The 21,648-nt window shown below is 40.0% G+C and overlaps 1 protein-coding gene across 2 annotated transcripts; it reads left to right on the forward strand.

Moving 5' to 3' along the window:
* Positions 1-13,327: 13,327 nt before the first annotated feature.
* cdc25b (cell division cycle 25B) lies at positions 13,328-19,750 on the forward strand. Of its 2 annotated transcripts, XM_030718822.1 has the most exons (15): positions 13,328-13,857; positions 13,999-14,081; positions 14,478-14,529; positions 15,747-15,788; positions 15,937-15,970; positions 16,074-16,202; positions 16,464-16,580; positions 16,691-16,825; positions 16,937-17,014; positions 17,298-17,486; positions 17,936-18,040; positions 18,134-18,196; positions 18,314-18,412; positions 18,796-19,041; positions 19,218-19,750. In XM_030718822.1, exons 1-15 carry the CDS (start codon positions 13,658-13,660, stop codon positions 19,356-19,358), a joined length of 1,713 nt encoding a protein of 570 aa, XP_030574682.1. In that variant the 5' UTR covers positions 13,328-13,657; the 3' UTR covers positions 19,359-19,750. The 2 variants fall into 2 exon arrangements, with proteins under 2 accessions (XP_030574682.1, XP_030574683.1); XM_030718823.1 differs by lacking the exons at positions 16,464-16,580; positions 16,691-16,825 and having other exon boundaries at positions 13,329-13,857.
* Positions 19,751-21,648: the final 1,898 nt, after the last annotated feature.

Genomic DNA, 21,648 nt, shown 5'->3' on the forward strand with positions numbered 1-21,648 from the left:
ACTGCCATTAGGTACCGAGATGAGATCCTCAGAACCCTTGTGAGACCATATGCTGGTGCGGTTGGCCCTGGGTTCCTCCTAATGCAGGACAATGCTAGACCTCATGTGGCTGGAGTGTTTCAGCAGTTCCTGCAAGATGAAGGCATTGAAGCTATGGACTGGCCCGCACGTTCCCCAGACCTGAATCCGATTGAGCACATCTGGGACATCATGTCTCGCTCCATCCACCAACGTCATGTTGCACCACAGACTGTCCAGGAGTTGGCGGATGCTTTATCCAGGTCTGGGAGGAGATCCCTCAGGAGACCATCCTCCACCTCATCAGGAGCATGCCCAGGTGTTGGAGGGAGGTCATATAGGCACGTGGAGGCCACACACAATACTGAGCCTCGTTTTGACTTGTTTTAAGGACATTACATCAAAGTTTTTCCACTTTAATTTTGTGTGTGATTCCAAATCCAGGCCTCCAGTGGTTAATAAATGATTAATGATTTCTGTGTGATTTTGTTGTCAGCACATTCAACTTTGTACAGAACAAAGTATTCAATGAGAATATTTCATTCATTCAGATCTAGGATGTGTTATTTGAGTGTTCCCTTTAGTTTGAGCAGTGTATAATGACAATAAAGTTCTATTCTATTCTCTCTCCCATCTGGGCCCCCTCTAGACCCGGGCCGGGGGAGCTCTGAGAAGTTTGTGTTCACACAGTGAAGTTCATCAGTGAAGTGAAGCTTGTACATATCAGAATCCTCATTCCCTTAGAAACCAAATTATAAGCACAGACACAAAACGGTTCTCAGAAATCATAATATGTGTTTTCTGTTTGGAGCAATATTTTTGAGCGGGTGAGTTGAGTCTGTTCAATATTTCTAATACAGTAAACAAAGTCATCCATCAGTTATTGAAGAAAGCACTGCCAGAGACACCCCCCCCCCCCCCCCCCCCCCCATATTTGTACACAGTTGCGGAGGGTCAAGAACTGAAGTGCCAAACTGAACATCATCTGGATTTGATCCAGATTCTGGATTTGCAGGCTACTTGGATTTAACATGGAAAACTCCATTTAGCAGCTGAAAAAATGTGTTGCATGTCACTGTTGTCCATGGACATGTAACATTTGATATGACCCGGATCCATGAATATGATCAGAGTCAAATATAATGGACTGTTATATATATAATATAATGGACAACTTTTATCCGTGTCCAACACCCAGACTGCTCAGCAAAAATAATGTGACAACATTATGCTGACGTCAGGTTTAAGAAGGAGCACTGCATCAGAGAAATGTGCACACTGTTTGCTGCAGTCTTGTGTTTCAAAATGAAGCTCTAATGATTGCCCAGATAAAAAAGAGAACACAAACGAATAGCGAGCTTTACGGATCGATTTCACTTCTCTATTATTCCCCACATTTGTCTACTATAGATTTTTTTGTGACATAAGATCAGCTTTTTGTAAAAGGGATGACAGCTTGTTAATGAAAGAAAAGCCACAAGGGATGAACCAAGGAAAGGAGGCAAGGTTGTAAATTCCAGTGGGGGCGTTTCCTCTCACATTGCTTCTTACCAGCAAAGGAAAGTTGCACATTTATAGGTAGTCTGGGGAAAATACAATTCTCACCTCTGTCAAACTAATGTTTATGGCTTAAAGGGTTTAAATGGATGGCTTCAGTGTGAAGTAAAATTATTTGTGTCATCACTGCATAGATCAGGGTTGTGTTGGGGACATTTAAACCTGAATGAAAGCCATTTTCATTGTACAGTGAAGGCTAAGCTGCTGTTTGCCTGTGTTAAATCTTTAGATAACATCAGTCCCCACTGTGTTTGGCTTCAGATGATTGAAGCAACCTGGCTTTTTTTTTTTCTGTAGATTTGGAAAAATAGAAATCCTGTCTAATTGGGACATTTTCTAAAGCGGGCTTTATTTTCTGTACATTATTTTTTTCACATCTTCCAGGAAGAGATTATCAACAATTTTCATCCACCTCTCTTCAGTTTTTACCTGAAAGGCTAAAATTGGTAATCCATCAGAGCCACCATTTCTTCTCTGTTTATTTTTTTAGTTTTATTATTAGCTGCATAATAACCTTATAGAATAAGCACATTTAAAATGTCTCCTCCTCCAAACAAGGGATCTGGTGGGGTGGGGTTTTTTGCTGAGAAGTTTGAGTCTTGAGAAGCAAAGTCCCCAGATTCTCCAACACATTGTTCAAGAGTTTGACAGCAACAAACAAATGCTAAGTGATTCAATCACAACATTTGAGGTGTTTTTTTTCTTTGTCATCTGGAGCCTTGACTGCAGAGAATAGAGACGTCAGCACACAAATACGTCCTTGGCTAAACTCCATTCACACTGTCTCATTTTTGACAGAATGACCAGGCGGTGATTATTCAGTGGTGCTCTATCCCACGCTGCTTCGATAATGTTGAAGTCTGGGCTCTGGGGAGGCCAGTCCATGACTGATTGTGTTCCACTGTGTGTTTTTACGTTGCTGTTTGCTTTTACTGCATTGGCAGCGTGTTTGGGATCACTGTCATGCTGAAAAATAAAGCAGTTGCCAATCAGACATTTTCCAGACGGTATTGCATGGTGGGTCAAAATCTGATGGCACCTTTGGTTCATAATTCCATCAAGTTTGACAGGATCTCCATCAGCACTGGCTGAAATGCAGCACCAAACCATGACAGAGCCTCCACCGTGTTTCACAGATGGCTGCACACACTCACTGTTGAGCCTCTCTCCTGACCTCCTCTGTACATATTGATGACAATTTGAAGCAGATCTGTTTCCACTGATTTTCAGTCCAGTTCTTGTGTAATTTCCCTTCCTTATGGATGGCTTCTTGACAGCCAGCCTTCTACTGAGACTATTTCTGATGAGGCTTCAGCGAGCATTAGATGGACCAACTGAAGGGCCAGATTTATCTCTCGGGTCATGCGTCAGGTCTTTGCTGGATTTTCCCCCTATTTCTTAAAGACATGACTTGCAGACTCTTCATATGCTGGAGATAGATTTTGCCCCCCACTGCACACCACACCAAGATGCGTCAGGTTTTCAGCTAATAGCTCTATTTGAATTAACTTGTTGGTGCAACAATACTATTTTACGGATGTCAAACTGTGTTATCTTTGGCATTTTTTCAAAGATTCAATGAAAGAAATGGGGAAAATGATGTGTTTATGCAACAGGCTGCTGTAATAAAGTCTCTTAAGGTTATTTTCAAAGTTGTCTGTTATGGTTCATCCCTTGAGTTTGGTGCCTTTTTATGCCTGAATGATTCATGGGTCAGTGTGAAGTTATGACTGCTGTTGTATTTTTGTTTTGTTTGTTTTTAATAATATTTTTATTGAACATTTTAGTCATTTAACAGTCCAGCTTGTACACTTATAAAGAAAACGCAGCTCCATTACAGTGACGCAAACACCAGATAACATATAGCATCACTTATAGGTCCTTTTGCATAGTCATTCTACATATGATTTAATCTTTATCAGCATTCGTTTCAGCACCATACCAAACTTTGCTTTGAACAGATGATATTGTCCATTGACACAGAACCTCAGCCTTTCCAAAGTTATTGTATCTGAGATCATATTTTTCCACAACGGAAGTGATGGTGGCTCATCACCCACCCATTTCCTCATCACTGCTTTCCTGGCCACCATAAGAAGAAAGTTTATTGTGTCCTTATACCTTTTAAATGGATCAGGTAAAAGTCCCAACAGCCATAATAATGCATCAGACTTTAGTTGCTGTCCAATCACGCTGCTGACCTCTTTGCACACAGCCTCCCAAAACTTCTGAATCTTTTCACATTCCCAGAGACAGTGGACTGTAGTTCCCTTTTGTACTTTACATTTTAAGCAGTTTGGAGGGGTCCCAGTTGTAAATTTACTGTACATGTAAGGAGATACATAAGCTTTATGTAATATATTATATTGCATCTCCTTATATCTGTTACATATTGATATCTTAGAAGGCAGTAAAATAATATCCTCCCATTCATTGGGGTCTATTGTTGTTTTCAAAAGTGTTGCCCAAGACAATCGTAAAATTGATAACCTGTCATCAGTACGATGTTGTAGAACTGAATAAAACTTAGAGACAAAGTGGTTTTGTTTCTGGCTATCCAAAAGTATCTTCTCGACGAAGTGTCTAACCTGAAGATACTTATAGAATTCAGTTTTGGGTAAGTTATACTGAGTTTTTATGGTTTCAAATGATTTAAATTTCCCTTTATCCCAGAGGTCATAAACACTATGAATTCCTAAATCCTCCCAGTTTTTAAATTTGGCTCCATTGCCCCCCCCCCTGATAGGTCTGTATTATTTATGAGCAATGTAAGACAGGAAAGTGTACGCTGTATCCCAAATAATTTTTTCAAACACTGCCAAGTTTTAATGACATTTGTAATCATGGGGTTTTAACTGGCCATAACTGGAAGTTCATGTCTACGTTTGTCCAAAGTGTTTATTGGGGAAAAGGGTTTACACAGTACCGTTTCTATGACATACCATGGTGGCTTTGTCTGTCGGCCAGCCCATACTGAAATCATTTTAGCTTGCATTAACATTATGTAGTGTGTTACATTAGGTAGGCCCCATCCCCCTTGTTGCTTAGAAAGCTGTAGAATATCTGATTTGATTTTAGGTTTACGACCAGCCCAAATAAAGTCAGAGATAGCCTTACTAATGTCCTTAAGATGGTTCCTTTTTAAAATTAAAAAGAGCATAGACATAGGGTATGTTATTTTATGAAGTATTGCCATTTTAATTAAATTAATCCTGCCCAAGAAAGATACAGGAAGCTTCATCCAACTAGTCATTTTCTCCTTTACATGTTTAATTAATGGGTTAACATTTTCCACATAAAGTTAACTGATCCTAGGCGTAATCTTATTGTATTTTTGTTTAATTTTGGGCAACACCTGCTTTGTTTTTGTGAAGATGTCTGTATATATGTATATAGAAGTATGCTAATTTGCCTACGTAGCTAACTGGCTGCAATTGGTGTGGCAACATGTTTTGTTTGTTGTTTTGGCCTCTGCTCACCCCGAGGACTTAATACTCCTGGATTTGCTGAATAATAAATACATCCAATTGTGGCTGTACTTTAAAATATAATTTGTGTTTTGAATCGGTGTCAGCAGATCTCCACAGTACACAGTCATTCTGTGATTTACTGTTTTTACTGTTATTGTGCTGTTTACAGACGACACGTTCCAGTAACACAGAATTTATGATTTTGTTTCCACTTTACTGAGAAATCTACAGAACATGAAGTGACAGTGAACAACCATAAACTACTATATATATACAGTCTATGAGAGCAACCAGGTGCAAGCTAATGACTCCAGTAAACATATTTTACAATCACTGGTGTAAACAGTGCAAACACTGCCCCCATGTGGTCATTAGACAAAACAACTTTAACACACGTAATATTTTTCCACCTTTCATATTATATTATATTATATTATATTATATTATATTATATTATATTATATTATATTATATTAGTTTGTGGTGTTTCTTTCATTGTGTGACACTGTGAAGGCTTGTATTGTGATCTGGTGTGGCATGGCACCTTGCTGTACCTTTAATGCATGACCAGCGGTGTCTTGGTATTTTGTGTCAGCCAAACACTGTTATTGTAGCTGCTTGTGATGAATGACATTAAATTACTGTATAACGGATCACTTTCACGCGTGGATAAGTCACAGAAAACCAATTAAAAGAGAAAAAAAGACTGTCAGGAGAAACTGGTGCCAAAGCTGCTTCTTATAGCTTCAAATGAATGCCATTTGCTGAGAGGAGTTAACTCATGTTAACATGACGGCAAGCAAACTAAAAAAACACACACAAAAAAAAACACTTGGAAGTCAAATATCTCTTCTGAGAGAAACCTTTCCTACAGTAACAGACCAGTTAATACCCAATTCTGTTCAGTTTGCATAATCTCCACGATTATGGAAATGATCAGGGATTATCTGCATAATTTGTGGATCCTCTCTTGGAATACCTTTATTTCAATAAGAATAGAGAGAGAAAAAAGTTTTGTAGCTTCTTCCTTTGTTGTCTTGTGCCAGTGTCACCAGTAGGTGGCATCATACCATTAATAAAGATGACTTGGTTGCAGCAGCTCTAACATTGAATCAGTGAATGCATTTATGACCTTTTTGGGAAACTTCATAATAAATAGTGATAAATACAGTTTTAAGGTTGTCATGTGACTCATTTAAGGGACATTTTTAACTGCAAAAGAGTAACCAGCAGAATGAAGAGTGAAATTACAGGATTTTTTAAATATCGCTGGTCAGAAAATGTGGGAGTCACTCTTTTTAAATTAGTGCTGCCTCAATACAGTGACTGCTTTCTAAACAGGAAGGTTAATCCCTACTCTGATGAATGGCATGAAACCCAATTAATTCAGTATTAATAAGGAATCAATCATTTGGGAGATAATAGTCAAGAGCTGCTAATTGTTGAGTTTATGAACATTTAATAACGTTACCTCCAATACTTGTGGAACTTATTAATTTTTAATCCATGACCTCATCTGTGATTAATAACTCTCTGTCTGATCTCCTAAAAATGAAGCCCCAGCACTGAATCTGACAGATGGGCAGCCCAACTGCTGCCAGCTGCTTTCTATGCAATATTCAAGATGTATGTGCGTATACACACACACACACACACACACACACACACACACACACACACACACACACACACACACACACACACACACACACACACACACACACACACACACACACACACACACAGAGACAAGTGCCCATGGCTCACATTAGCAGTCAAACAAAGGGACTGTCTCAGTGCCACAAGGGTGGCAATTTTATTCCTAGACATGATGCCACACTTTTCTTTTAGTTTGTCAGCAATGCGGCAACAGCAACACAATTTAGGCCATTTCAGAAACGCAGGGAGGCATCACAGAATGATGACTGTCCAGGAATGTTCATTCAGAACTTGCTTCATTTTAATGCTCGACGTTTTACTTTGGCCTCGGGTCTGGATTTTTTCTCTCACTGTATTACAGATGTAATAATCTTGAAATGAAATAATTAGTGGAGACTTTCAGCTTTAGGCCAAGGGGCTGAAGGCACATCCTGCTTTTACTTGCCTTATCTTCTCAGTGGTTCTTTGATTCAGCTGTGTTCAGTGTTTGTGTCTTTTTCTGCCTTTAGTTTTGTCCCTTTTCTGAGTGAAATGCGGTGCTGCTACAGCTGCAGTGCTGCTAAGTGTTTAGTGTATCTACTGTCCAGAAAGAGGACAAGGACACTTGGTGGCTGAGTGGTTAGCAAAGAAGCTGTGAGACACATTTATACGGAGTTTTAAACCCACGTTTTGACCTATTTACAAGGTTTTATCTGCTTGTAATAAGTGTGTCATTAACAATTTCAACGATATTCAAAGTTGTTCTAATTCTTCTAATTACAAATGCTAAATGAGGCAGATTTTTAAATGTTATCAGTACATGGAGTTTGTTCTGAGGAGGCCCTGTAAAACTGATGATGGTATCAGCATCAGTTTCCCCAGCAAGCTGCACAGATAAAGATCTACTAAGTAGAAACTGTAAACAGCCAAGGGTATTCACACACAAATACTCCTGATAAAGCTGTTTTTCTTTTCTTTTTTCCCTCACAGTGTGAACACACAACCCACAAAACTTCCATCCATCCATTTTATTCCACCTATCCAGTTCAGGGGGGTGGAAACTATCCCAGCTACATTTCCATCTCAGTTTTCATATATAGAAAATTATTAAAAGCTTCATCACATTCAAAGTGTAAATTAGTTTTGTAGCTAATATTCTTTTTTTTTTTAGAAACCTTCAGGAACATTTGGGAATCTTCACCGTTTGCTCCCATGTTTTTACCACTCTTCTGCTTTCTGTGTTTGGTTTGTTATTATTTTCTATTTTTAAACCGCCTTGTTTTGTACTTTTATAATCATAAAAGAGGAGACGAACACAGGAAGGCTATGTTGCTGCAGCTGTGTTTGAAAAAAAGGCTGATTTCCTTCCTACTCTTAAAGCAGTAGTAATGATAACAATGGAAAGAAACAACTTCATTTATGTGCACCTTTCAAGCAAAATTGGAGCTCAGGGTGCCTCAATAATGCCTCCTTTTTTAAATTCACGTTTTCTCTCTTTTCTGTGGTGTGTTATCAGAATGTACTCAAAGCTTTGTGCAGATGTCACTTCACTCTATTAACTTCCATCTCCTCCTCCTCCCTCTCATAACCCCCTCAAACACCCAGTGCAGCCTCCCGCCTTTGCCTCCTCCTCATCTTTTGTCCATCTTTCCCTCCAGAATTTCCGGCCAAAGTATGGAGCTCTTTCCCCCTGTGTTGTGTCCATCTGTCGGTCTGTCCAAGAGCTGATGTTGACTCTCTTTTCCTTGATCTGGGCCTGGAGGTGTGGGTGAATGTGGAGGAGGGTATCTACTAGTGAAAGGCTGACCTATACATGCTGACACTAGTAGAGACAATGAGAGAAAACAATGGTATGGACGGACACCAGGGAGGAGCGTGGGGTAACACAGCTGCCTGACCGTCTCCATGCCTATAATGCCTTCATTCCTCTGTAGAGTGGAGGACTGTGAGGATACACAGGAAGAGAATGGGTTAAAGCTGTCTAGACTCATGAAACGATTAAAATGACTTAAAAAGTTCAATATAATAATATAGTGTGCAAGTCAAAAACATTTCCTTATAATGTCTAATATTTCTATTAAAATTTGATTACATAACCATAGGTGCACTGGCACAGGAATCCTGTAATAAGGAAATTTGTATTTTATAAATGGGAAAACGTCACAAAGCTACCCTGTAACAGCTTTGCTTAGCTCAGCATAACCTGTAAGCAGGTTGAAACAGCTAGTCTGGGTCTGTCCAATATTACAGCAAAACAACAAAAACCTTTAACCCTACTTAGTTTCCTTTATCACACAGCATAGTTTAATTGTCCCGTTAAGACGCAGAGGGCTTCCATTAGTTTGCATCTGCATGTTAAATGTAAACGCAAACTAACGCTGTGTCTTTTGTGTTGAGTGAAACTGCAAATATTTTATTTACAGCTCAAATGATTTGCCCAGGACTCCACGTACAACATAGTTAATGTGATTGTTTAATTCTGTCCTTGTAAAGTAACAAAGCCATGCAGTAGCTCTGTTCAACCTACAAATAAATCATTAGTAATAGCTACCAGAGACATTATCTTGTGAACAGTCTGCCATGTTAATCAGCCTCTGGTGTGATCAGCTTGAGGTGGTAAACCGGCTTCTCTGTCCACATGACAGTAGGTGCTCTGCGACTGTGCTAATGGCCTGTTTGAACTAGTGTGAATGTAAATGCTGCTTCCAGGACACATTTCCAGATAAGACAAATTTAAATGCTCACTTAAGTGTCCAATCAACTGGCCAAGCCTTTAACGTCTGCTGAGATTTTTGGCAGTTGTCTACGGTTGAGAGATCTCCCCAACTTAATGGTTGATGGTTCCCCCAAATACTCCATATAATTTTAAGGTACTTGTATTTTACCTTTATTTTTCCAAACAGTCTATAGAGTAGTTAAATAAACTCACTTCCTATGAAGTAATTCATTTCCTGCAATAATGTACATATTCCACTAATGTAACTTTCACTGGTGCTATTGTGTCTGATCATTTACGTTCATTTTGCTGTCAGTATCTCTGCTACATCTATGGACCACATTTTTATGCTTTTAGAGTCATACGGTGGCCTAAATGCAGCCTCTGCAGTTTTACACAGAGACAACTTTAAAGTGACATCTAAAGTCCTGCTGCAGGAGATCTTTGAGCAGATCCAGCAGCACCTAAACTTCCTGCAGCCTTTCCAGTCAAATTCAGAAGTCATTCACAAAGACCACCTTGGAAGTCCAGTTTCACACCTATAAGATTATAAAGCAGTTACACAGCTGCAGAGGGGGTTGAAAACAGTGCAGATGGTTCAGAGGGAGACAACTGGTGGAAGAGCAGTAATGAGTGTCACAGTTGCAGGTTTCCACAGAAACACAAACAGCTGCCTGCAGATAACAGCTAACTGTTCCTACAGAAATGAATGAGAAGCAAAGAGGGCCTCTAACTGCTAAAGACAAAAACACGTATAATGTAGGATAAAATCGATCAGTCAAACAACACGTTGCTATAGACCAAAACTTACAGCCCGGAGGATTTACAACAACCTGTAGCAAACCAAGTAACTCAAGAAAACCTTTGAAAAGCTCGTTAGCACTGCTATAAAAATCTCCAAACATTTTTTCTTTATTTTTGTTTGGCTGATTCTTCTCTATAATTATGGCACAGTGCGACCCTCTCTGTGGAAAACTTTGAGTTCTGTGTTATGTTTGCTGAGTCTTAATAATTATAATAATGTTACTTTGATATAAGCCGGCTGTGATGGATTACACTTAGGCAAGTTTCAAGAGTCTGCTCATTTTCATTTTGCACACTGTGATGCAAAACTACACAACAGTGTACTTTGCATAGCGCTGCTGCCCTTGCAGTGATACATAAAGCTGTATTGACTTGGTTTACTGCACTGTTCAGTATGAATTGGATGGTGCAGGAAACCAAAGGTATGGTTCTTTAAGCTGGAAACTGGGTTTACCAGAAAGTAAAATAAATAAATGAGATAAAATGAAAAGCTGAATTTATAAAAAACACTTTGGTGCAGTTCTGCATATCTTACTTTTTTTTCTGTATTGCTAAAACACTAATTCCAATTTGGCAAAATCTCAAAATGTTTTACGCACAATTTGTGTTTAAGGATCAGCAAAAAGGTTAAATGAGATCTGCAAACTTAAGGTTTTGAGGTTTTGTCAAAGAAAAAACTGATTGAGGAAAATGGTTTAGGACTCCTTGTCAGTTTGTGCTTTAGAAATGTGGGAAAACTGTACTTTAGTGTGTACTGAATGCTCAGTAGTGTTTTTATTTTGGCTCTGTGTGTGTGGCACTGTGAGACTGTTGTGTGGTTTTGAACACAGATGAAAGCAGTTTTGAGTGGTTTCACCAAATGTGTTGGTGGTTTTACAAATGTAGTTTAATAACTGGCTGATGTGCTTGGAAATCAGCGAAAATAGAAGAAGGTTTCAAGATATGTGTGTTCAGGATTCTGAATGAACTGTAGTCTGGTATGATGACAAGCGTATAAAGTGTGATGATTTCCAACTTTGGCAAAATTTAGATGCTTCTGATTGATGAATATATCACCTTCTACATCTGGGCCTTTTCACTATATTTTAGAGCTTGCATTTATTCTGTATTCAGTTACAAATGACAACAAACACAAACATCTCTCAGAACTGAAGATTGAGGTTATTTCTTCAAAGTGTGAAGGGAATTCATTCTCATAAAAAAACAGTAAGATTGTAATGTTATTGTGTTACTTCTTGTGTCAAGTCTTGTTTTCAGTGGAATGATTTTCAGTGATCTCCGCTGTCTCGCTCTCATGTGCGTGTTTGTGTAACTGAGGTTGTGGCGGCAGTGCACAAACACAAGTGGGAACAAAAGTTTTGATGAGGTTTCATTTGGTTTCATTCACCTTCTCTCTCCCGCCTTTTGTCTCCTCTTTTCACTTGTGGGGTGTGGAGCCTTGAGCTGTGGGCTTGTGCTCACACCTCTCCAGGGAAGTTCACTTACATTTGTGATAGTGATCCAGTGGATACTTTACCTGAACAGTGACTAAAACCACAAGGCCAGCCGGCCCCTTCTTGGGTTTACTGAAACTATTAACTCAAGGATCGTCTCAATAAATACTTGAAATACTAAATCACTGTTGTTGTGTTAAAATGAGTGATAAGGTATCAGATTCTGAATTATACACAACTGGACCTTCAGCACTGTAAATGCAACCAGGAGGTGGGAAACGTGGACTGCTTGTGGAAGATGATGAAAAGCTGCAGAAACAAAAACTAAATCCTGACATAAACCTCAGGCTGTGTTTTTACTAACATCTGTCTGGTTTTGTCAGTTGAACAACTTCACTTGTCTGGTTGAACTAGTTATAGAAAGGTGTGTGTCTGCCGGTTCAAGATATAGTAGCCTCAGTTAAAAGTGCGTCAAACTTTATGACTACTCCACAAGGGAGACTGAGGTTAGAACAAAAACAAATTAGCCAGTTAGAAGCAGAAGCTTCAAATTAAAATGTTTGCACGTTAAATTATACTATCCAGCAGCATGAAAATGTTTTAATTCTATTTGATATTATTTATGAAACATTTAGTTATAATTTTAGGAGCCAGGTTGTGATGTTTTAGGTAAAAATGTAACTTAAACCAATTTTAACTCCAGCCAGCTCCTACATTGCATTCACAATCAGCCAGCAGGATTCATTAAACACAAGTTCTCTCTTCTTGCCTCATAATACAATTTTTCAGTGAATATGCTTTCAGAAAGAAAAGCAGAAGAGCGTGTGCACTAATATACAAAAAATTAAGTATCATTCATATATATATTCACCCTGAGAGGAGCAGGTTTCTTTTCACTGACTCACTCTGTGTGGGCGGTGTTTCGACTTGGCTGCTATCAAGCATGCACGCAAACAGGTTACAAGGTAATTTACAAAGGTTTCATGCAAACCAGTCCTCTGAGAGGACCAAGATATGGTTCATCTACAGGATTTCTGTAACATTTTTTGTCTTTTCTACTTGGATATCAGTGATAAGGCTATGAATTAGTGGAATGTCAACTACATTTGTTGAAGTGTTGCACTATCTATCTATCTATCTATCTATCTATCAAGTCAGAAGTTTGTGTGTAAGAAAAACACCTCGATTCTTCTGTCTTCATAAAATATTAATGAAATATGAGGCAGTTTTTTATTTATTTATTTTTGGCTCAAGTTGTACTTGAAGTTAGATGATTTACGATGTCCTTACTCGTAGATTTGACCACAGGCTTGCAAAACCGGGCATTTTGTTTGCAAGACTGTCCATTGTTGTTCAAAACGTGCTGAAGTCGCTGAAGAAGCCAGAATCTCACTTCACGAATTTTAAAACAAATACATTACTCTGAAGACAGGTTTCTTTGAATGTATAATCCCGGTAAAATAAATAATAAAAATAAAAGTTCAAATTTAATCTGAGAACAAAAGAATTGGGAAGAAAAAAGATGAAAACTGTGTCACATCCTCCTCCTTTTCCCCATCCGGTCAGAGGATGACGGAGGAGACTACTTGCGCACTCTGATTGGTTGTCTGCATGTAACATTGGTTGTCTGCATGTAACAACGGCGCTGATTGGCTCAAATATTGCCGCTCCTGAGCTTCTATTTTGAACATAAATACAGGCAGCATCAGTCTCTTTATCAGAAGCTAGGGGTTGTCAGAGAGGAGGTAGTCTGTGCTGCAGCTCTCTGGCATAAACAACAAATATGTGGCTTTAGTAATTTGAACAGACCAAATTAAGGTTTTACACCTCAAGGAACCACCGACCACTTACGACCGGTGTTTCGGATCGCACTATTGGAAATGTAATCTTAATAGTGCCTAGCTAACTGAATAGCTTCCGGGTTAGCTCGAAATTTGGACCGTCTTGCTTTCTCCGACCCGAAATTCAAATAATTAAGTAGTAACCCCGCGTGAATCTTTCCAGATTGGACAGCGAAAAACATGGAATCTGTTTTTAACAGGGACAGTCCTGTTAAGACGAGCAGGCCCGAACGGATCCTCGAGCTTTCCTTGCTCTCTCTCCCGGAGCACAGCGCCAAGACCTCGCACTGCAGGAATCTGTTTTCCCCTGGACCCAAGGCTGTGCTGTCCCCTGTCACCAATTTGGCTATGGATATGAACAAATTAGCTGGACTCGGGAGGTACTATTACATCTTTATTTGTTAATTGTTCTCATATAGCTGCAGTTCCTGTTTTTGCAGGACCTCTTTTTTTTGGCATGCACAATACGAACTGGGCTTCACGTTGTGGTTATATTTCTTGTTTATCTCTTTGTCGTGCAGCCATTGTGATACCCCGAAAAGGAGAACGCTAGCGCCCCTCGAGAAAGTTAACTCCTTTGCCTCTGACGTCTCATCTGATGCCGGTGAGCCCCGTTAAAGCTATTGTCTGTGCTAATGATGCAATTAAAATGAATGCTGGAGGTCTTAATGTTCATGAACTTAATTTGATTTCACAGTCATGAGTTTAGAGTGTGTGTGTGTGTGTGTGTGAGTGTGAATTGTAATTCGCAAATTGCAGCTGAATATATCAACTATAGTATTTTTGTCTCTTTAAGTACATAAGAAAATTCCAGTACTATAATGCTCCACCACACAGCTCATCTATACACTGTGTGTGTGTGTGTGTATATATATATATATATATATATATATATATATATATATATATATATATATATATATATATATATATATATATATATATATATATATAATGCAGGGCAGTATCATCTATTAGTGACACACTTCTCTTCCTTCAGGCCTGGGCTTGGATCTCCCCAGCCCCCTGGATGCTATTGAAGTGGAGGACACGTAAGTTAAACTTTCCTCCTTCTATTATCAGCTTTTGAGCAGTGCTCCTCTCCTCACCCCTGTGCCCTTTCACCCGACCCCCCACCCTGCGCTGAGCACCATTTTCCAACTGAAGGATTATTTCTGCCATTGGCTTTAAGATGGCCTCACTAATTTTTCTTTGGGAAGGCAGATTAGCTAATACAGCACGTGAAATTTATTTTCTAAAGTAGGAGTATGGGATAATAATGGAAATTTATGGAATTGACTTACAGTTAAATATTGTAATTTTGTAGGTGTGAAATAATAACATTTGGCATAAAATGCCCCCTAAATATGGGGGGTGGGGGGAATCCTTCTGTATGAGTTTCAATCAACCCAAGGACAAGTTTGGTTGTTTGGTTGGAAATCCCAGTGCTGGGCACAGTGAAATTGCTGCAGCACTTGTGCTCAGTGTTATCTTGATCAGTTTGTCAGCATACCCCTAGCTGCCTAATCTTGGGTGGCTCTTTTCTTAATTCTCAGTTGGGTGAGTCTGCAGACATCTGCCGAGGTCTGATGAGAGTTCCTTTACAGCAACAGTTGGTGCTCAAGACTTCATTTACCTCCTTTTACAGCTGTTAGGTTGCTAGGAGTTTTCCATGATGGGGGAGGATGTGTCGTACGCTCTGGTTTGCCGATAACCCACCCCCTCTGGGCTTTGGCACACTCTTCCTCTGCAGCCTTATTTCAATAGGAAAAGGAGGGCTGGAGTTTCTCTGCATCAGCTATTGAAATCAGGGCACCCCCAGAGAACAGCTGCCCTCCCCTCTTGTGGTCTGTACTGAATGGGACCCCCCCTCCCCCCCCTCAACAAACAAAGAGCTCTTGCAGAAAGGGGCTTGGCAGCATTGGCTCCAGCAGGCATATGGTAGATTAGCTGATATCCACATCCCTTCCCCTGACCTCCCTCACACCCCCTGAGCTCTCAGCCCCACTTGTTTTGCATACAGGTGGGCAGTACTTCAATGCAAAGGGTACCTCTTGCTTCTATGCATTCAACCAACTTCCTCAAGTCCAACTGTTCTTCTTGGTACCTCCAATAGCTCTCCAGATTCTTTGTAGTTTATGAGCGTGCAGTGCTTTGACTGACAGTTAAGTCTAGTCTAGTGTCTTTTCTTAGCAGAGCTTATTGCAAAAACTTTACATTTTGTAGTTTGCCATCTTTGCTTACTGTTTTCTACTCTGTTCTGTTATAGATTTGAAAAGGCCATACAAGAGTCAAGCAGAGTTATCAATGAGTAAGTTGCTTTCCAGTCAACATTTTTCCCCCATATGAACAACATTGCTCTCCTGACAGTGGTTTACTTTTCAAACCAGTAAAGCTTATCTACCATATGCTGGTTTTTATTGACTGCAATTTCTTTCTCTGCTATCTGTTGATTATAGGAGAATTCCAATTCGAAGAATCAACTCATTGCCAGTAAGTAATATTGTCATAATTTTTACAGCCCTGTATGTCTCAGTGTAATTAGTTTAATTTGCGGCTTATCTTGCTAACTGATTCTTTTATTTCTCCCCCTCAGCACCAGCTCATGGGTTTAAGTCCAGCTTTAAAAGGACAGCAAAATGATTCACACCGCTATGGAGTATTTGGTCAGCAACATTCCCAAGTAACCACCTCTCACTATGAGAACAAGGAGAACATGCCAGAGGTCAGTGGGATGGTTAGACCAAAGTCCTTCACTTATGTCTCTAGTTACAAAGTCACTGCCTTAGAGCTAAGGTAATGCTCAAGAAGCTTTTATTACCACGGAGAAGGCATTGTATCATTTAGGTTAAAAACTGGGTCATTTCATCTTTCCCTTAATGTCACTTGGTTATTAGAAAAATGGTTTCAATAACAGGTGCTTTTTGAAGTAAAGATTTATCTGGGTGTTGGCATCGCTTTCTTATATTTAAAATGCCCCCCCCAGGAAAGCTTTGAATTCAAGAAACCAACCAAACCCGTGTCACGGAGTCGTGTGCGTTCCTTTAACGGGCAGTCAAAGGATGCCTTTGCCTGCCGCCCCAGCTCAGCACCAGCCCTCATGGTATGTGAACATGTGAAGAATCTGTCCGTGCAAGCTAAAAGGAATGATCTGCTTACAGAAAGATGCTGACACCCCCCCCCCTTTTTTTTTTTTTTTTTCTTGTCGTCAAGCTTTCTTCACCACCTTCAATTCAGCTTGGCTTTCAAGACTCCAGCCCCATGTTTCTGAGACGTTCCTCCCTCACTTCCTCTTTAAACGATGACGAAGATGACGGCTTTTTGGAAATACTTGACGACAACATGGAGGTGAGCCCCTTGCTCCGCCTATATTCATAGATTTTTAAAGATCCATTTTTCTTTACAATTCCTGTTTCTCAGACGTCTTAATTTTTAACATCACCCATTTGTTGATTGCAGAATGACTCCAGTGTACCAATGGGCATGGCCAACTTACTCACTGCCCCACTGGTGACTGACATCACAGAAGAAGACTCTGTAAGTGTACCCACTGAGTAAGATGATTTAATCTGTTTTAACACCCATTTTTACAAACAACACAGCCAACATGATGATGATGATTATTATTATTATTATTATTATTATTATTATTATTATTATTATTATTATTATTATTATTATTATTATTATTGAAGAGTGAAAAGCACCCAGTATAAAATTTGGTGCCTCGGGGACAGCAGTTGCGCTTTCTTTATGTTATAAGTTGAAAATTTTGATGCAGAATGTGAATTGAGTTTAATATATTCTCCCATTTCTTTAGCCTGTGGTTCGGTGCCGACCGCGAAGCCTGTTTCGCTCTCCTTCAATGCCCAGTCCCGTGTCCCGTCCCTCTATAAAGCGTTCTGACCGCCCTGGAGATGAAAACACACCTGTCAGGGTGAAGAGGCGACGCAGCCTTGCAGGAACACAAGTAACCACCATGGAACAAAGCCCTGAATCCCCAAGAATGGTGAGTCCTTACTGCCTGGGATAGCTGTGATACATGATATAAGTTAGTTGGGTCACAGATCACTCTGAATGTATTAGCAAAATTAACCTGGGGGGAGGAAGTTGCATCATCCTTTTTATGAAGACCAAATTAAGTGGATATAAACAGTACTGCGCAGATCTAAGCCACGTGATGCTAGTCATGCTGTCAAGCTTAAATGTTTTGATGAGAAAAGAACTTAATACCACTGATAACTTGGAGCTGCTGTTCTGAACAGACAGCAAAACTCTGTTGGCACAGTAAAAAACAGTCTCCCCTGACCATCTGCCGCCTGTTGTGGACGTGAAGAAATGGCTTTTAAAACATCCACCGGGGCTTACTGGCTATTGTTCCAGGCTTTACGGCTTATCTTAAATTGCTTCATTTTCTCCTCGGCTGCCTCGTTAAGTCTTCCCCTCCTCTGCTTCCAGGGATGCTCGCTGCTCCAGAGGTCCAAGTCCTTCTGCCAGGCAGAGATTGAAAAGATGCTGGACGGTGAGGGCGGTTCTAATGAGCTAATAGGTGATTTCACCAAGGTAAGGGAGCATGAAGACTCTTCATCTGTGTGCTTTTATTAATTAGTTACTTGCAATAGTGAAATAGCTCTTAAACCCTTTTTTGTCTTCTAGCCTTTCGTGTTACCCACAGTGGAGGGAAAACATCAAGACCTCAAGTACATTACCTCAGACATGGTGAGGAGACACGCTGTCATCGTGCTCAGCCTCTTGAGCATAGCTTTAGTAATTTATTGCAGTTATGCTATTTTTGAAAATAAATCATTAAATATTTATGTTCTGCCTGGTCTTTAGATGGTGGCAGCTCTCACCGGCCAGTTTGATCATGTGGTCGAGCAAGTCATTGTCATTGACTGCCGCTACCCCTACGAGTTTGAAGGAGGACACATCAAGGTGAGTCGGTGTCCGCCAACATGTCAGACATTGTAGTAGAGCTGCAGCTACTGATTATTTTAGTAATCGAGCATTCTATCGATTATTCCAGCGAGTAATCTGGTAAGAAATACTTTGTCTTATTAACAGTTCATCAGCATAATTTAACTCCTGCAGCTTTACTGCAGACTTTTTGCTGTGTGAAACAAACAGCAGTGGATGGAGCAGCTACAAAGTTCTTTTATTCATGTTAACACTGATTTTAATGGCACATTAAGAAGTGCATGTTCAAAATCACCAGTAAAATCCAATTTTAAAAACTTTTCTTTGTTTCCTGCAAGTTATTCTTCTGCTGCTTTATAAATGCTCTATAATTTAACCCCTTGGAGTTGTCTTTGTTTCAGGGAGCACTGAACCTGCACCAGGAGGAGCAGGTGGAGGATTTCCTCCTCAAGAAACCAATTGTCCCATCCAGCCCAGACAAGCGAGTCGTCATCATCTTCCACTGCGAGTTCTCCTCAGAGCGCGGCCCTCGAATGTGCCGCTTTGTCCGGGAGCGAGACCGCGCCCTGAACGAATATCCCACACTCCACTACCCCGAGCTCTACATCCTCAAGGGCGGCTACAAAGACTTCTTCCCTCATTTTCAGGTTGGTTTTGTTTTGATTCTCAACGATGGAAATAGAAATGCAGGCTTTGTATTTGGATGGGTTTAATCAAATCTTTAAGCATGAAATATGTTCAGGTTTTCGCATGAATGTTTAGTCTAAACGAGGTCTTAAACTGGGAGGAGCTGGTAAATCTCTCATCTCATTCTCCTGTGCAGGCACAATGTGAACCTCAGTCCTACCGACCCATGCACCACGAGGATTTCAAGGAGGACCTGAGGAAGTGCCGCCTGAAAAGCCGCACCTGGGCCGGAGAGCGCAGTAAGAGAGAGATGTACGGACGGCTGAAGAAGCTGTGACCTCATCTTCCCAATCTGCCGCTAAAACACACACACACACACACACACTGCCTCTCCATGAACAGACTCAGTGCAGCCTCCTCAAGGCCTCACCCTAACAAATAAAATACCTTTTGTGACTGCACCAGCAGAAAAAGGGATTTTAACCCCCCACCCCCCCCCAAAGTTTCATTTTGAACTATAGCAACGTTGGTTATTTATGCAATTTTAAAGAGGGAAGGATGTGAAATGAGTCCTTGGCCTTAAGAAGTCAGAGGTGCAGTGAACAGATTTTCTAAAGGTGATTTGAATTTATTTTTTAAAAACCACTAGGACCTTTTTAACTTTCCTGATTTGTTTTTTTTTTTTTTTTTTTTCATAAGCTGGCAAATCAGAGCCGTAATGCAATAATACACCAAACCACACTGCCAAGGCTGTTTTCTTTCAGTCCCCCCCCCCCCCCCCCCCCCACTGGAATTTTTTCTTTTAATTTTAATGTCATGTCCCGCTTTATATCCGCACTTAATTTAAATACCTTGTAAGGGTAATGTGCTTTTTTCCATATGTACTTTTTTATGTAATTAATTTTTTTTTTTTTTTTTTTTTTTTTTTTTTTTTTTTAAAGAGTTGTTGACCTTTTATGTGTTGAAAGTGAGCCTCTGGGCATCCCAAAATGCAGATTGGATATTTAATGATAGCATGTAAAAGCACAAGATCAAAGCAGAGCCCCCCCGCCCCCCCCATCCACATGTGTTTCAATACTTGATTATTTTCCTCAGACAATACCAAAGCAAACAAAGCTGCCTGTTTACTTTGCAGTGACATTTCTCTGGTGCTGCAGGTCAGCAAGTGTGGACGGATTCTTTTTATTTTTTATTTTTGCTCTAATAAGAAATCTTTTTTGCCTTGACACCGTAACATCCACAGGAAAATGTCTCCCCCTCTGTCGAGCTAATAATGTTGGTTTATAGGGACAACGGTGCTTTCGGTATTTTGGTTCAGGCTCGCGGTGGAGCTGCTGAAATAAAGATCCAATGTGTGTTGAAATGAGATGTATAATGGCCTCTTCTTTCTCTGTGAATGTTTCATCAGGAAGGACTCAAATTATACTCCTTTGCAAGTAGTTTGTTAGAATTGCTCATTAAAATCGGGTTATGGAAAACGAGTTTATGTTCATCTTAACAGCTTAAGAAATGTAAACCTTTATGGTCCTGGACAATCTAAAGGATTGAGTTTTAATAGCCAGACACACTCATGTGTTTATCTCAGTTTTTAGGGACAAGTATTTTTATTAGCTTCATGATTATCAGGTCTTTGAGATGAAGCCAGTCCTTCAAGGTGTGTGTGTGTGTGTGTGTGTGTGTGTGTGTGTGTGTGTGTGTGTGTGTGTGTGTGTGTGTGTGTGTGTGTGTGTGTGTTGTCCCACTGAGCAGGTACTTAGCAGCTGACAGAGCTGAAACAGTCACGTGTTTGCTGTCAATAATTAACAGTAAAAACTCCAAACGTTCTCCCATTTCTGAGCCTCTAATGTGAATGTCTGTTGCTCTTTTCTTCAGTTTGCATTATTGTTTGCAGTGTATGGCTGCCCAACCCGTGCTGTTACTGTTAGAGTAAACCAGGCCCCTGTTCTTATTTCGTAATTTATTCTGAGGCTTAACTTTAGTCTTAGGGAATACACAGTGCTGCTAAAATAAAGTTTAAAAAAACTTGCTGCTTTTTTTTTTTTTTTTTTTAAATATTAATATCTTGCACAGATGTTATGTCAGTGTAGAGAATTTTCCACTCAGCCGTTGCTGACTGCGAAGCATTTCCTTAATTTATTGGTGTTGAAGCAGTCGGTGAGTGTTTCTGGTCAATAATTAACTGTATTTGAAGTGATTTATAATGTAATAACTGCTCTTTGATTTTTTTTTTTTTTTTTTTTTTTGTAATCTTTCACTATTTTCCTTCCTCTGAATGTAAAGAACTGACAGACTAGTTTAAAACAACTTTATTCTTTTGTGCTCATACCCTGGACCTCCACTTCCTCCAGCTTTTAGCCTGAGCAAACTTTCCATATTTGATCTCTAATAATGTTTAGGCTTCTGCTCCGCATGCTCTCAGCCTTCTTCCCACAGGCAGCTTCCTGTTTTTCAAATTTTCCCTCTTCAGTCGACCATGGGAGCGGCCTCTCTTTTGCGGCACGTGTCTTCACATACAAACATTCCTCTCTGTGAAGGCAGGACCTGGCAGCTTGACTTGTCCTGACATGATGTTAACTGTCCTGCTGCAGGAAGGGGGGGGGGGTGAATCTGAGCCACCACGTGCTGTA

Source organism: Archocentrus centrarchus, chromosome 22 (genome assembly GCF_007364275.1).
Source record: "Archocentrus centrarchus isolate MPI-CPG fArcCen1 chromosome 22, fArcCen1, whole genome shotgun sequence".
NCBI lineage: Eukaryota > Metazoa > Chordata > Actinopteri > Cichliformes > Cichlidae > Archocentrus > Archocentrus centrarchus.

Bases quoted from the DNA above. Each gene is read 5' to 3' on its own strand.
- cdc25b (XM_030718822.1), top strand. From the start codon at position 13,658: ATGGAATCTGTTTTTAACAGGGACAGTCCTGTTAAGACGAGCAGGCCC. The intron at 17,487-17,935 runs GTGAGTCCTTAC...CTCTGCTTCCAG, and splicing joins GCCCTGAATCCCCAAGAATG to GGATGCTCGCTGCTCCAGAG. The intron at 18,197-18,313 runs GTGAGGAGACAC...CCTGGTCTTTAG, and splicing joins AGTACATTACCTCAGACATG to ATGGTGGCAGCTCTCACCGG.